General features: G+C 62.0%; 1 protein-coding gene across 3 annotated transcripts; it reads right to left on the bottom strand.

Moving 5' to 3' along the window:
• Positions 1-234: 234 nt before the first annotated feature.
• On the bottom strand, positions 235-14,797 carry FAM131C (family with sequence similarity 131 member C). Of its 3 annotated transcripts, none has more exons than XM_037146089.2 (7): positions 14,459-14,797; positions 4,231-4,346; positions 3,121-3,156; positions 2,769-2,862; positions 2,056-2,241; positions 1,735-1,845; positions 235-1,089 (listed from the first exon to the last, which is right to left on the bottom strand). In XM_037146089.2, exons 1-7 carry the CDS (start codon positions 14,478-14,480, stop codon positions 812-814), a joined length of 843 nt encoding a protein of 280 aa, XP_037001984.2. In that variant the 5' UTR covers positions 14,481-14,797; the 3' UTR covers positions 235-811. The 3 variants fall into 3 exon arrangements, with proteins under 3 accessions (XP_037001984.2, XP_053516679.1, XP_037001985.2); XM_053660704.1 differs by lacking the exon at positions 14,459-14,797 and adding an exon at positions 5,889-5,979; XM_037146090.2 differs by lacking the exon at positions 14,459-14,797 and having other exon boundaries at positions 2,769-2,896; positions 4,231-4,336.
• Positions 14,798-15,192: the final 395 nt, after the last annotated feature.

Raw genomic sequence — 15,192 nt, 5'->3', positions numbered from 1 at the left:
CCCCAGCCCCAGCCTCTTCCTTGGCTAAGCCAGGGCTGATAAGGCAGGGTCTGCAGGTGTGGCTCCTTGGGGGGTCCGCAGAACCTCAGGCATCTTCCGAGAGGACACTCCCAGTTGGGCAGCAGCACGTTGACCAGCTGTAGGTGTGGTGAGGGCAGGCGCCCTCCCTCTGTCCCTCTAGGAGCCCCGAGGACCTGTTGTCCCCGGCAGAGACCAGGCCAAGCTCATCCAGGGTGAATCCACCACTTTAATGTCTTCGGAGAACTTTCAGGAAGATGGATGGAGGGCGCAAGGAGGGGGAGCAGGGGCACCAGGATTCAGAGAGTGAGGGACAGACAGACTGTCCATGGAGACAGATGTCCTTGTGATAACAGCTTAGGAGCAGACGCTTAGCTACCGGAAGAGGCTACCCCACTTGGGGCGGGGGGTGGGGGCAGAAGCACAGAAGGAGGGGGAGGGATAGAGCTCTGGAATCAGGGCAGGGTCCCCAGGCCCCGCTTCCAGTGGGTCTCCCAGGCGCTTTCAAGGTTGTGGCCTCGGGGCCTGGCCGTTGGCCCCTCAGGGCGGCCTGCCCTGGTGTCTGTTGGGCCCTTGAACTCCCTGATGGCAGAGACCCTGTGGGGGAAGGTGCCCACGTGAGCCAAGGAGGGAGAAGAGGGCGGTGCCTCCCTCTGCTGGGCGCACAGGGTGGCCCAGGAGCAGTGCTGGCCTCCCCACCCGCACCTGCCCGGAGGGGGGAAGAGAGGCCCGGCCTGGCCCGCTGTCCTGAGACGGCCTTGCCGCCCCCAGGCAGATGCTGGAGGAGCCGGCCTCAGTTGTAGAACACCTCATCCTCCTCTGAGAGGGAGCAGCTGTCCATGGAGGGCGGTGCGCCCTGCAGGCCGGCCCCGCCCTCGGGCCCCGGGCCCCCAGGCAGCCGCCTCCGGTGCTGCTGTTCTGGGCTGGGGGGCTGGGGGGCAGCCGCCGTGATGGGGGGCTCCTCGGGTGAGGGCCAGCCATCGGGGGAGAAACAGGGGGAGAAGGCCAGAAGACTGTCATCCTGCGAGGGGCCGCTCAGAAGACTGTCCTGAAGGTAGACACTGTCCAGGTCTGGAAAACCAAAGGGAAGTAGGGGGTGGGGATGGAGCCTGGACCCCTCCTCACCCTCGCCTGGTGTGCAAGGGCAAGGGGCAGGAGACCGGCCTCCAAGTTCTGCCTTGTCACTGCAAGCTGTGTGACCTTAGGCAAGTCGCTGAACCTCTCTGAGCCCCAGTCTCTTCCCAGGCATCATGGGAATGGGGATGGCAGTGTGTGGAGTAGTTAAGAGGGGGCTCTGTATAGAATCCAGCGCTCTGAACATTGGGGTAATTGGTGTTCTTCCCGAGCCTCCTCGCCCCCCACAGTGGCGGGGGGGGGGCGGCAGTTAAATGAGGCAGCAGGTCCCTGCGGGCTTCGCCCTGGACCCAGGCTCACTGGAGCCGTCAGCAGTAACCCCGGGCTCCAGCACAGTACTCACTAATGTGAATAGTTCATTCACGTCCTCCATTGTTACTACTACTACTGTTCTCTCCTTCATGCTCACGGCACTCCTTGGGCAATGGGCAGGACAAAGACCACCCGCCCCATTTTTCAGATGAAGAAACTGAGGCTGAGGGAAGGAAGGGCTTGTCTGAGCTCATGCTGTTGGCGACAGGGTGACATACAGTGCCAGTTCTGCTCCACCCACCCCCCCTGGCTCCCACTGGGGGGGGGTACCCTGCAGCTGGACGATGTCCTGGGGGTCGTTCTCAGGGTGCAGCTCCTCATCGTCCAGCGAGGACCAGGCGCTCAGTGTGGCCTCTGTGATTGCAAACTGCTCAGCGACCCCTGTGGGGGACAGTGGGACCCACTCAGAGAGGGCACAGCAGAGGATGGAGAGGCCGAAGTGCTTGGACGGCCTGGCATCCAGACTCCGGTGACCAGAGTGCCCCCTGCCATTGTGTTTCTCTGCCCAGACGATGCCCCCGTGGTGGCACTGTGTCCCCCGAGGACCAGAGTCCCGGCCAGCGCAGCCCTGAGCTCCCTGCCCCCGCAGACCTGCAGCGAAGCGGGCCTCTCGCAGTTCGTCTGGAAGGCAGCAGTAGTGCTCCTCCTGCTCGGCAGGCGACGGCTCCCAGCCAGACCGCTGGGCACTCCAGCCCTTCCACTCGATGAGGTGGGCCACGCGGCCGCGCGCCATGGCCGTGGGCTTCGTGATGTGGTCCTTGATGCTCTGCACCACTCCTAGGGACGTGGAGACCAGCAGAGTGACTGTCTGACACAAGGAGCAGCCACTGGGCCGACTGCGTAACAGGCGGGCACCCGACTCTCCCGGAGCCATCAACTCTGCAGGGCGACTTGCGCCCCTGAGCATCCGTGGCTCAGGCCCAGGAGGATGTCTCCGGCCACCTAGACTCCGCCAAGCTCCACCCCTGCCCTGTCCAGCTGCCCTCACCCCTGCAGGTGGCCCTTGAGGAAAGCCCCCAGGAAGGCCCTGCTTCCAGGAAACTGACCAAGGTGGCCTGACAGGCAGACTTCGTCCACTGCCACAGGTGGGGAGACCACAGGTGACAGAGGCCCCGGCGACCTCACCCATGGGGGTGGGAGCCCCAGGCCACTGCTCCCTGGGGCACCCAGGTCTTGGAGCCTGTGGGGCCACAGTCCCTCCAGCTGGGATTCAGCTCTGCCCCCCACCCCAGCGCCCCCACACAGCTGGTGTCCGGGGTAGGACGGGCAGATTCCAGGGACAGGAGAGGGCAGCTGACACCTACCCACGAGGGACGAGGTGGCCAGGGCCGCCACGTTGTAGCTGCTGGAGCAGGGCCTGGAGCCGGACAGGTAGCCGTTGGTGGTCTGGAAGCACCTCTGCAGGAGGGGGTGGGGTGAGAGGCGGCCAGACCTGCCCGAGGAAGACCCCACACGGTCCCCGACGCCTTCAGCCACCCTCCCCAGAGCCGCTGGGCAGTGGGCAGGGCAGAGTCCTGTCACCTCCCACAGGACCACCCCACCCCACCCTTTCCATTGGGACCTGCCCCCCCCCCCAGGGCTAACAGGACCGTATCCCCATGCTGGGCCCGGAAGGAGGGGCAATGGCGAGCCTGGGGGGCGGGCAAATGCACTGACCTGCCAAGGATCCCAACAGAAATCCATCTGTTTGTCCTAAAATAAAAGGAGAAAGAGATCGGGCGGAACCTGGCACATCGTCAGCAGATGCCAGGAGCCCTGGCGCCCTGGGTGGAGGGGCGGGTCCCCCACTGCTCCCCGAGGTTGGGGTCTGCCTACTCGCGGGTGGGGCCCTGGTGCCCCCTGGCACGCAGAGAAAGGTGTGTGTGTGGTGAGGTGGGGACAGGGGACAGCGGCGGCTCTGCCGGGAGAAGCAGCGGGTGCAGGGGGGTAGATCGGACCTGGGTCTGAGTGTCGACCCTGCCACTTCTGCCCGGGGACCCTCAGACTAGTGACGTGACATCTCAGAACATCAGTGCCCTCCTCTGCAAAACAGGACAGTGCCATTTACCTCCCAGCTGTGGTGAAGCGTCAATAAGATGATGTGGGCAAAGTGCCCAGCGCAGAGCTCAGCATGCGGTGTGTGCTCAAAATTTAAAAATAAACAAGAAAACTAAAAAGATAATTATGTCCATTGGTAGATTCAGGTCACAACCTCTGGGGCGGGGGTGTCTAACCCTCGGCCCACAGGCCGCATGCAGCCCAGGACGGCTGAGAATGAGGCCCCGCCCAAAACTGTAAATTTACTTAAAACATGATGAGAATTTTTTTGTGATTACAGGTCACAATGTGTTTAATGTGTGGCCCAAGACAACTCTTCTTCTCCCAGTGGGGTGCAGAGCCGCCAGAAGGGCGGGAGCCAGGGTTTGAGGTCCCAGCATAGACCTTAGAGTTCTGTTCCCTCTACTCTCCAGCAGGCAGTGCAGGCTGCCCAGGTCTCTCGGGGTTGGTCACGAAGTGTCATTGGCCAGGCTGTGTTAGTTGGGGCGGGAAGCCCGTCAGGGTGGGGATCTCTTTTCTAACAAGCCTGGGCGAGCCCCTGAATGCCCGCCCGCCCGCTCAGACCTGCATCCCCCTGAATACCAATCCTTAGCCCCCCTGCCCAGGTTGCCGGGTTTGGCAGGGAGGGGAGCAGACCATGGCTTCTGCTCCCAGTGGGGGGCTGTGGGGAAGAGCCTGGAGCCAGGGCGCAGGTGGGGAGGAAGGGGGGGTGACTCGGGACTACTTTACCTTGCCAGTGACATAGTCTGGAACAGCGGTGGGCGGGAGGCTGGAGGGCAGGTCTGGGCTCAGGGGGCCTGTGGCCTGGGGCATGGGGCAGTCCTTATGGACACTCGTGAACAGATCTGGAAATCGGACAGACAGGAGGCTCTGAGGAAGGCGTGGTGTTCTCCGGCTCCCAGGCTTGTGCAGGCCAGCCCTGAGCGGTGGCCATCACTTTGTTCCTGCCCACTGTCGTTCTACTCAAAGCCATGGCAGGTCGGGGTGCAGCCTGGTCCCCTCTGCTTGTTGCCCCACCGTCACTGATCCCAGCGCCCACACTGTGGCATTCTTTTGACCCCATGAGACCTCCAGCCCACGAACCCTGCTTTCCACTCGCTCCTCCAGTCCCCGCTTCTCTTCCTGCCCAGCTGACTCCCTGGCGGAGCCTACGAGCTCTCCTTCAAAGACGCCCCGGCCTCTCTCAACCCTCCGCCCTGACCCTCCCCGTGCTGCATCCTCCAGGGCGCTCCCCTCCCTCCAGTTCCTGCTAAGTCAGCTCCTCCCACGCTCACTATCCCCCTCTCTTTCCTTCTCAGACCTCCAACACTTCACCCCACCTCCCTGCCCCCTGCGGCTGACCCCTCCCCACCCCTCACTGAGCTCCGGAAGCCCTCGAAAGGTACACCCCAATCTTTTCACCTCAAAACACTGCCCGCATTTTTGCCCACACCATCTGCTTTCTCTCTGGTAACAAAGTGTTCCCGCTCCCCGCCCCCAGGGCTGGGTCCCTCCGCTTTCTTTGTGTCCCCCTCTGCACCTGACTGGCCCATCCCTGAGTCACCTGCTATGATGCCTCTTCCTCTCAGGGACTCTCGCCTGCACTCCGCTCCTCACCGCTGCCTCATGGAGACTCTCACCCCTGGGCGAGTCCCCTGCCCCCTGGCAGCCCGAGCCCCTTCCACCCTTTAAAAAACTTCTGCTCTTGCTTCCCCCCAACTCCTCAGCCGCGCTCCTTAGAAAGAGTCCTGTCTGACCTCTACTTCTTTGCCTCCCCCCACTTTTTGTTTCCAAAAAACTTTTCTTAAAAACCCTGGCTGGTGTAGCTCAGTGGATTGAGCACAGGCCTGCAAACCAAGGGGTCACTGGTTTGATTCCCAGTTGGGGCACCTGCCTGGGTGGTGGACCAGGTCCCCAGTAGTGGGGCACGGGAGGCAGCCACACATTGATGTTTCTCTCTCTCTCTCTTTCTTCTTCCCTTCCCCCTCTCTCTAAAAATAAATGAATAGAATCTTTTATTAAAAAAGATTTTATTTCACCCAGCGGCACAGGGACGCTACGTTCCAGCCACTCTGGCCTCCTCACTGCCCGTCTGGTGGCCAAGCTTGCTCTTTGCCCTTGCTGTCCCCTCTGCCTGCGTCACTCTTTCCCCAGATCGTCCCAAACTTCGTCACTCAGACCTCAGCTCACCTCTCAGAGAGGCCTTCCCTGACCACCTGATCCGATGTGGCCCTTCCCAAGCCCTCGCCGGCCACCCGTCACCCCCATCTCCGTCCTCAGTGGCTGGTATTTCTTGTTTATTGGAGTGTCCCTCCCTCTGGAGCCACGCCCCTCTCTTGGCTCCCCTCCACCTGGCTGGCTGCTCCTCTCCATCCTGCTTCCCCACTCAGCCCCTGGGCCCGGCTCACCTCCTCTGTCTCCCGGGGGTGCCGTGGTGTGCAGCTGGGCAGTTGCAAACCCGTATCCATTTTCCTCCACTTCCATAATTTTAGAAAATGATGTAACCGTCCACCCAGCTGTACCAACTAAAACTCCAGGAGTTGCCGCGGAGTCCTGCCTCCCCCATCCCCTCCCCCACAAAACCCATCTAATCAACAGCAAGCCCTCTGGCTCTCTCCCGCCTCATGGACATCTGTCCCTCCCTATCTGCTCCCCTTACAGGAGCCACACCTCTGTCACCAGGAGTAACAGGCTCCCGCTTCCTCTCCTGGCCCCACTAGGCCCCCTCTCCCGGCCCCCTCGCCATCCAGCTGCAAAGGGACCTTAAGTTCCAGCCACTCTGGCCTCGTTGCTGCTTCTCCAGTGGCCAGGCTTGCTCTTTGTCCTTGCTGTCCCCTCTGCCCGCGTCACTGTCGTTCAGCCTCAGCTCACCTCCTCAGAGAGGCCTCCCCTGACCATGGGATCTGGTGTGGTCCTCCCCGAGGCCTTGCCGGCCAGCCCTCACTCCTCAGTGGCTGGTACTGCTGATCGATGTAAGTGTCTGGTTGCTCTCCCCACCGCGAATGTGAGCGCTGCAGAACGGGACCAGCCAGCCCCGCTCACTGCCCCGTGCCCAGAGCCTTCTCCTTTTCTCTCGAACCCTGCCCGGCACTGAGCAGGGCTTTTTCAGTGCCTGTGAGAGGGTCTCTACCTTCGTCCCAGCATTTAGCACAGGCTGCCGGGTCAAAGTGTCTGTGCCGGACAGGCAGGGACCAGCCCTGTCCCCGATGTGTCCTCGGGGCTGTCCCCACGGCGGGTTCGTCACAGCTGCTGAGGGAGTGAATAGACCGCACTGAGCAGCTGGGACGCTGGACTGAACTCCTGGGCTGCCTCGAGGGTTCCTCTGCCTCCCAGGGTGATCGGGAACACCCTCATTCATTTGATTAATGCATTTATTTACTCTTGGAGGCATTCAAGAGTATTCGCTGAGCACCTACTGTGTGTCAGACACTGTTCAGGGCACTGGGAACACAGCGGCAGGCAAGACAGGGATGGTTTCTGCCCCCACAGAGCTCACATTCTAGTGGCGGAGACAGACGATGAACCGGAAACTCACAAATGCACGAGACCAATGATCAGGAGATGATAACCATGAAGAAAAAAGGAGACGCCCTGTGATTTGGGGGGAACTGGGGAGGGCTTTTCAGAGCGAGGCCTGAGAGCTCAGATATGTGAACATCTGGCGGGGGTCTTCATTCATTCATTCATTCATCCGTCCATGCATCTACCCACCCACCACTCCTTCCCCCACTCGGGGTCCGTCTGCGGCACACTGCACGGTGCAAGCAGCCTCTCGGAGCTCCCAGCCTGGTGGAGGAAACCAGCCCCAAAGCCCCTCGTTCTGATACACGGTTGACCCAGAAGAACACCAGCTGAGAGCTCTGCTTTCTACACCCCGCTTTCCAGTGTGATGGTCCTGAGTCCTCCCTCTGACCTGGAGAAGGCATCTGTCACTCAGCTTTACAGATGAGGAAACTGAGGCACAGAGGGGAAAGCCACCAGGCTACAGCACACGACCAGTGCCTGGCAATCAGCCCTGTTGGTCTGACACCAAGACTCAGTCTCTTCCAAAGCACGGAGGAGGTTCCACGAGTCTGGTGGGCTTGGGGCCACACAGGGAACCGGGGGGAGCTGGCCAGGAGCGAGGTGGGAGAAGGGTGCCTTGGGCAGGGGGCACAGCTTGCAGAAAGCCGTGGAGCCTGGAGGGGCGGGGTTGTCTGGGCCAAGGCAGGGAGGGGACCCCTCTGCGGGGCACTGGTCCCAGCCTCCTGCCTGTGCTGCCCTGGGCGCTGGCTTCCAGCACTCTGATGGCAGGGAAGCAGGCAGGCTTCCTCGAGGCCAGCGTGGGCCTGAGGGCCGCAGGTGGGAGGTGGTGGGCAAGCCCCGAGGCAGGATGTGGGGGGTGAGGAGAGTGTGGGGGCTCCACCCAACCTCCCCATCCCTTTGGGTCTCTTTCCTCCCTCCCCTGGTGCTTTGCTTTCAGCAGGCGGCAGAGCTGCCCACCTGTGGCTCTTTCCAGGTGGGCGGCTGTCAATCAGCTGGAGCTGAAACTACCTGAGGGTTTATGTCGGCCCCCACCCGAGTGGTCCTTAGCCCACGCCTGGAGGTGCAGGACCCTGGCTCCTGTATTTGGGGCCGGAACACTCTGAGCTTAACTTGCATTCCAGAGGCCCCTGCAGGCTCAGCCTGAGGTCACCCCTGCAGGGTGACAGACACCACCCCTTGCTGGCTCCGGGTCCTCTGCTCGGCTGTCTCCATCCCTTCACCCATCAGTTGTGCCCAGTCCCTCGTTTCAGGCTCTGCTCCAGAGACGGATGCGTCGGCCCCGGTGCCACCTCTCCACCCACTGGCCTCCTCTGAGCCAGTTCAAATCCCAGCTCTGTCCTTTCCTGCCCGTGGGACCTGGAACAACTGATGGTGCCTCTCTGAGCCTCCGTTCTCCTCACCTGTCAAGTGGGCAGTTGGGGGAGATGGTTCTTGTTCTTCAGGAATTGTCTACGAGGGTCCCACACTGATCACGAAGAGGCACGAGGGCCCGAGATTTGAAGAAAGCCCTTGTCAGGCCTGGGGGAGCAGACGCCCTCTTCCGGCGGCCTGAAGGCTCCCCCAGCCGCAACCGGCCTTCCGACTCTGGCCGCCTAAGGACGTGAGGGGCTCCCAGATGTGCAGACCTTCGGATCCTGCGCAGGAGAGGCCGGCATCTCACCCACCCCCAGCGGGACGTCTGCATCACAGGGCAGAGGTGGCTGCCGCAGGGCTGGGGCAGGGCCGGATACGGTGGGAACACCCTCTGCACACACAGGGTCGTGTGTGCGCAAAGTATATTTATTCCTAGGGGTTCCAGTCAAAAGAGCTTAGAAAGCCACCATTCTGAAGATTCCAGGATCACAGGCCGGGGCCACCAAGGTGCAATTCAAGGCAAAGCTGTTTTAAAACTCCACAACCATTGACCCCGGGAGGGAGGGGAGCCTCGCAGGGAGGAGCGGGGAGGTGACAGCAAAGGCCTGGAGGAGACGGGACTCGGGCAAGGTCATTCGTCAAGGAGGTGGTGGACTTGACGGACTCCTGGCTCCCAGCCCCTCCCCAGCCTTCCCGCCCCCCCTCTGCCAAAGCTGCCTGCTCCCCCTGAGGACTTTGGCCCCCTGAGGTCACAGGCCGGTTGCCATGGAGACGTCAGGTAATGAACCAGCCCAGGGTAAAATCACAGGCTGCTCTTGGCCCAGCTGGGACCGCAGCCACGTCACCACCGGCAACTGGAAAAACACAGCATTTCACGTGAGGCGGGGGCTGGGGGACAAGGAGCCCCTGGCCACAGCTCCCGGCGACACCTCTTGTTCCACACCACATGCCCCTGACCTCAGGGTCTGAGGCCCCTTCTTGGGCCTGCTTCCTCCCCCTGGCCACAGAAGTGACAGGCCTCTAGTTGCCATGGCAACCTGGAGGGGCCCATTTTTGATCCTTCAAGGAGAAGGGTGTCACGCAGATGTCTCCTGCGGAAGGCAAGCCTCCCCTCCGATCACTGAAGGATGATTCCTGCCCCTCCCATGCCAGCTCCTGGTCGGCTTTCGAGTCCAGCCTCCCAGATGGTTCCTCCTGATATCTACCCTAATCCCTCCTGCTGCAAAGCTCCCACACTGATTCTCTCTGCTCGTCTCTTTGGTGAGTCTGCAGCATGCCGCACAGATGCCTCGCGCCTGCTTCCGAGTCACCTAGCCCCTTCACCTGTTCTTCCTTTGGCACTGCGTTTCCCGTGTCTTAGCCCGTTAACCATCGAGGTTGCCACTTTCCCCCAGAAGGAGGTCGGGGGCCCGTGGGGAACCTGTTCTTCTCCAGTAGCCCAGAGAGAGCGAACTGCCTCTCGAAACCGCACAGTAACTGAGCAGCACCTGTGTCCACAGCCCCCCATGAAGCCTCTCCCTGGGCCGCCGCTGGCTTCCCCTATGAGCTTCTCAGGACCTGTGTGACAGCCAGTCCCCTGTGTGTGCCGTCACATGCTAGGCTCTGGCCTCGGCTCTGAAGAGGACACAGTGGGCAAGGCGTTTCTTTCACGGTTCCTGCCCTGGGCGTAGATCCCGGCCCTTCGCTGCCAGCCCCTGTGAGCCTCGGGGGTCTCATCTGTGACGAGGGACCACTGCTCTCCTCGGGAAAGGGTTGCCAGGAGAAGGAGGCCCCTGCCACAGGACGCACCCCACAAATAACAGCTGCTCTGTCCGTCTCCCCACCCAGACCTCGGGTCCTCTTCCTGGACCAAGGAACAGTTGTGGGTCGCCACTCCTCCGGTCCTGTTCCCAGGGCCGAAGTTTGCCTGGGGGGCTCTGCAGAGAGAGGCCACCCCGGGTGAGCTCTCGGCCTCTGTCTGCCGCGGAGGCAGCCGCCCCTCCAAGTCTGGCAGAGGCCCAGGCTCCAGCAGACAGAGTGCCCCCTGCTCCCCAGGAAGGTCATTTACAGGTCAGCAGGGCCACAGAGGTGGCTTTACCAGTGAGTTGGGCAGCTCACAGATGCCCAAGGGAGTCCCTTTCCATGCCCAGCCAAGGACAGAGAGAGACAATGGGCTTCTCTCCAGACCTTCTAGACGCCCCGGTTCCTTTCTACTTCCTCTGCCATCCTGTGGCCCAACTTCTCTGAACACCCTGTTCTAGCCTCACCTCCTACAGGCAGCCTGCCTAGATTGGCCTCAGCTGTATGAAGCTACTCCCTTACCAGCAGTCCCAAAGGGCAAAGTCTGGTCTGCAGCGATTTGCTGCCTGTTTATCAAACACCTACTGTGTGTCAGGTGCTGTCCCACACCATTTCATCCACTCGCTTTGGTTTAACCCTCACAGCCACCCTACAGAGTAGGCGCTGTGAAGCCCATTTTTTCAGACAGGGAAACTAAGACTCGGAGGGGTCAAATCACTTCTGCAAGGTCAACAGCTCAGAAGTGGCAGAGACGGGTTCACACCTAAGCTAGTCTGAAACTCCAAGGCTCACGCTTCAGCCACTAACCAGCGCTGAACTCCCAAGAGGCCCCCTGGCCACTTTCCGTGCGTGTGCGTGCTGTGTCCCCCCACTGGACTACTCCAAGGGCAAGGTTACGTCTCCCTGCTGAGGCTGTGAGCTCCGAAAGAACAAGCCCCCGTCTACTGCTTCCTCAGCTTCCCCACAGTGCTCGGTGCAAGACTCTGCTTGGGCCCAGGGGAGACCACGCTGAGCGGCTGGAAATGGGGGGTCACGGTCAACAGGCCCTGGGTACTGCGGGTGGCTGTGGTCAGCCCCCTTAGCGCTGTACCTTCTCCCAGATACAATCAGATGTCTGACCTTCCAGAAGAAAGTCCTCAGTCTCCAATTTCTGCTCTCTGCCCTCTCCCCTCCCCCAGTGCCCAGCGTGCTGAGACCCCTGGGGTGGGGCCCGGAGGCTGAGGGCTGGGGCAGACAGAAAGACTCTGGTGCCAGGGGCATGGGCTGAGCACGTGAGACCCTGAGGCTGGAGAGGACAGGGGGACAGATATTAACTCCCCTTGGCTCCATGTGGGTTGTGACCAGTGGTGGCAGCAGAGCCCACACCAAACAGGAACCACTGGAGTTATTCCGGAGGGTTGGCTGCTGTTTTAGACACCCGTCACGCCCTCGGTGCCTCTCCCCATGTGGCAAAGGACAGCGGTTCTGGGCTGAGGCTCTGGGGTCACACAGACCTGGGGTCAAATCCTGCCTCACCACGGTCTGGCTGTGTGACCTCGGGTAAGACTCAGCCTGTCTCTGAGCCCCACAGGCCTCCTCCCAGGGTTGAAGGAGGACTAACTAGGTCAGGAGGGTGCAAGCTCGGCCTGGCTCCGGGTAAATGCCCAGCAGACAATAGCTTAAAAATAAACGGTGAACACAAAACTGTCCCTGGAGACAGCATTTGCAGCCTTAACCTGGTCCCAACCTCTAGTGCCCGCCACCCACTACTTTTCCCAGGAAGAGGTCAGAGCTTGAAGCCTCTGTAGCTCCTGCTTTCCCAGCCAAGAGGCTGTCGATGAGCTCTCTGCACAGAAGGGGAATAATACAAACGAAAGTAGCACCTAACACTTACATGTGCTCACTATGTACCAGCTACTGGCCCGAGTGTTTTCCACGAATGAAGCTGTTTAACACCCTCCCAGCAGCCCTAGGACATCAATACTGGTATTACTCCCATCTTAGAGATGAGAACGCTGAGATACATATTCAGGGCTGAGTGACTGGCTGAGGCCACAGAGCTAGCGTTGGGGGAGCAGGGATGTGACCCTAGGCTGGCCGGCTCTGCTCCGAGGCCGGGCTCTGAGAAGCCAACTGCCGCCCAGTGACGAGAAGGGGCGGCCGTGCCAGGTGTGGTGTGTATCTGGGGTCCAGGGTTTGGTGGGGCAGCCCCAGCACGAGGCTCCCGTCCCCGGCCTGGCTGCAGGCTGCACACCTGGCACAGGGAAGCGCTGGGAAAAAGGGGGATGTCACTAGCAATTGGGGCAGGTGTGGAGACCAGGTTCTCGGGGCTCCAAAGCCCAAGGAAGGCCACAGCTGGAGAGGGGCAGGGCAGGCGCAGGGCGGAGACTGAGGGCGGGTGGTGGGGTGCAGAGGCTAAGGGCCAGGCTCTGGGTTTGAGTCCCGTCTCAGCCTCTGCTATTTCTTATAGGCAGCCCCTGAGAAAGTCGCTCAACTCCCCCCTGCTCAGTGTCCCCAAATGGGGACAAGTGATAGTTTGTGCCACTAAATAGTTGGTTCTGCCTAAAAAGGTCCCAGCCAGTACCTGGTAAACTGTGAACATTCAGAGTTAGTGACAGTTAGAGGGGTGTGTGACCTCCACTCAGTAGTCCAGCCACCCAGAGTCTCTGGGACAGTGGCTGGTGGTCCTCACACCTTGTCAGGGGACCTGCCCCTGCCCTGAGTGACCTCAGTAGGTGTCCCTTCTTCCCAGCCCCCAAACTGCGCTCAGCTGGTCTGCAGCTCACAGGCGAGTCCCCTAGCACCTTGCATGGGATGGCCAAGTGATGGGGAAGGGACTGTCACCAAGGGGGCACCAGATCCCAGGTCCCCCAACACCCGGAGTCTGCCCAGAGTGGGGGCTTCAGGAGAGTCCCCGAGGGCCTGTCACTGCTAAGGAGCCCTAAACACTCCTCACTCTCACAACTGCCTTCCCACTCTGGCCATGCCGAAGGCCCCACGGGCGCAGCAAGGGCGCGGGGCCTGGCACACAGTAGGTGTCACGCTAGTATCAGCTTAATAAATAAGTGAATGAACCTCACACAGCCCAACCCCACCCATGATCCCGCCCTGACACCCTCCTGAGATGTCCTGAGCCACTCACCTGAGTGTCCCACATGGACCAGTGAGCAGAGCCCCTTAGAGGCCGCAGGGCGGAGGGAGAGGTGTTATATTCCTTCCTCAACAGTCCCCAGCACAAGGACAAGGCCTCCTCTGCTCCTGGGCCCGCCCTGCCCCTCCCCAAGCCATGTTTAACCCTCTGCACCGGAAAAAGCTACTGGGGGTGCTAGGTGGGGTGGCAGCCCCTCAAGGCCCTGTGGTTGGGGTCAGTGGGTTAGGCCAGTCACCTCCACCCCAGCCCCGCCCCCTCACACCATGGGGTGAAGACACCCCATGAAGGTGAAGACACAAGGTGAGAAGACAGGACCGACCGCAGGGCCAACCTCTTCTAAAGTGCTGCTCAGCAGCCTGTTGGAAAGCTGGTGGCGGGGAGGCTTCCAAAGACCAACCAACCTGCCACCCTCCAGGGAAGCTCACTGCAGCTCCTGATGCCACCTTGGGGACAGCAATGGAGCTCCGGCACAGGAGGAGGAGGGCCGGGGTGCTGGCTCAGGGTGGCCTTTCCAGCTCAGAGACCCAGAGAAAGGCGTGGGGGTTACTGAGAACACCAGCTGCCTCCGTCCTTTCCCACGGCCTGACCAAGGATGGGGGTGGGGATGAGGAGTTAGGATGAGGGTGGTGAGGGACTGGGAGCCTTCTTTACAACCTGTTCACCTCCATGAGACCCTTGCTGCCCGTGGAGCACAGGGACATGGGGTAAGGGGACAGGTGGGGACTGTGGAGCTAGTAAGGCCTGTGTCTTTGGGGTGGGGAGTAGGAGAATGTTCTCCTGGTCCCCCAATTCCCCCCCCACCCCCCGCCGCAAGTCCCTCCGGAATGGTCAGGAGCAATCAGAAGCCTCCTGCCCCTTCAAGACACACGGCAGGGGGCGTGTGGCTGCCCGGAAGGAAGTGACCGGGCTTCAGGCCACCTGCCAGGGCGTGGTTCCAGCGGGGCTGGGGCTGCCACGACCTCCCTGCCCTCTCTCTCCGCGCTGCACCCCATCCTCCCACGCCCTGTCCCTGGGGGGGGGGGCACCGCTACTCCTAGGGCTCAGCCGGAGTGGGGTGAGGGTGCAGCTGGTCAGGAAGAACGGTTGCCCACCCTCACTTCCCAGTTTTCTTGGAGCGTCGGGAGGGGACCGGTGCGTATCCCCGGCTCTGGGACCCGAGCCCCCACCCCCACTGGTCCGCGGCCTTCTCACCTCGCGACACGCAGGAGCCCATCACGGGGCCGCGGGGCTGGGCCGCTGCGCCTTGAGTGCGTCGGGCCGCCGGGCGATCATGTCTCCGCAGCCCGGGGCTCACGCGTGGCGCGGGCGCAGGGGGAGGGCGGGAAGGGAAGGCGCAGGGGTTCCTCTCGGCTCCGCAGCCTCTCAGCCCGGTCCCCACTGCCGCCGCCGCCGCCTCCCGCGCCAGCTCCTGCCAGCACCGCGGATTGGTGTGCGTGTCGGGGAGGGGGGGCCGCGGACCGCTCGCCCGGAACCCGGAGCGCGGAGCCACGCGAGGGTGCCCGCCCCTGCCCAGCCCTGCCCCCACCCCCGGCCGCCGCCCAGAGCACCTGTTGTCGCAGCTGGGCTGGGGGCGGGGCGCGGCGGGGGGCGGGGAGTTGGGGGGGGTGGCACTTCTGACCGGCACCTCGCACCACCTGGTGACAGGGGCTGAAGGTCAGGGAAGGAGCGGTGGCGGCGGGGAGACTTCTGGCCTTTGGGGACCCAAAGCACACAACGTTAATTTGACAACGAGGACCAGACACCTCGCCTAGAGCTGCAACGACCGCTCCACCGCGCGTTTTGCAGGGGAAGAAGCAGACTCCCAGGAGTCAGGCAGGTGCCGTGCCTGACCGAGCTCCCTCAGCGGAGGGCGACCGCCCCTCAGCGGGGCACCTGGCCCACGCTGGGGGCGCACAGGGTGGCGTCCCTCCGCGGGGTCTCCCGCA

The sequence above is a fragment of the Artibeus jamaicensis genome, unplaced genomic scaffold, assembly GCF_021234435.1.
Source record: "Artibeus jamaicensis isolate MK-2021 breed Jamaican fruit bat unplaced genomic scaffold, CSHL_Jam_final scaffold_847, whole genome shotgun sequence".
In the NCBI taxonomy this organism is placed as follows: Eukaryota; Metazoa; Chordata; class Mammalia; order Chiroptera; family Phyllostomidae; genus Artibeus; species Artibeus jamaicensis.
This window is presented reverse-complemented; position numbering and strand designations above follow the sequence as displayed.

Coding starts and splice junctions, on each gene's coding strand:
- FAM131C (XM_053660704.1), bottom strand. CDS start 5,964: ATGGAAGTGGAGGAAAATGGATACGGGTTTGCAACTGCCCAGCTGCAC. Junction 3,157..4,230: donor CAGACTATGTCACTGGCAAG/GTAAAGTAGTCC, acceptor CTTTTATTTTAG/GACAAACAGATGGATTTCTG. Junction 2,242..2,768: donor GGCCACCTCGTCCCTCGTGG/GTAGGTGTCAGC, acceptor CCACGTCCCTAG/GAGTGGTGCAGAGCATCAAG.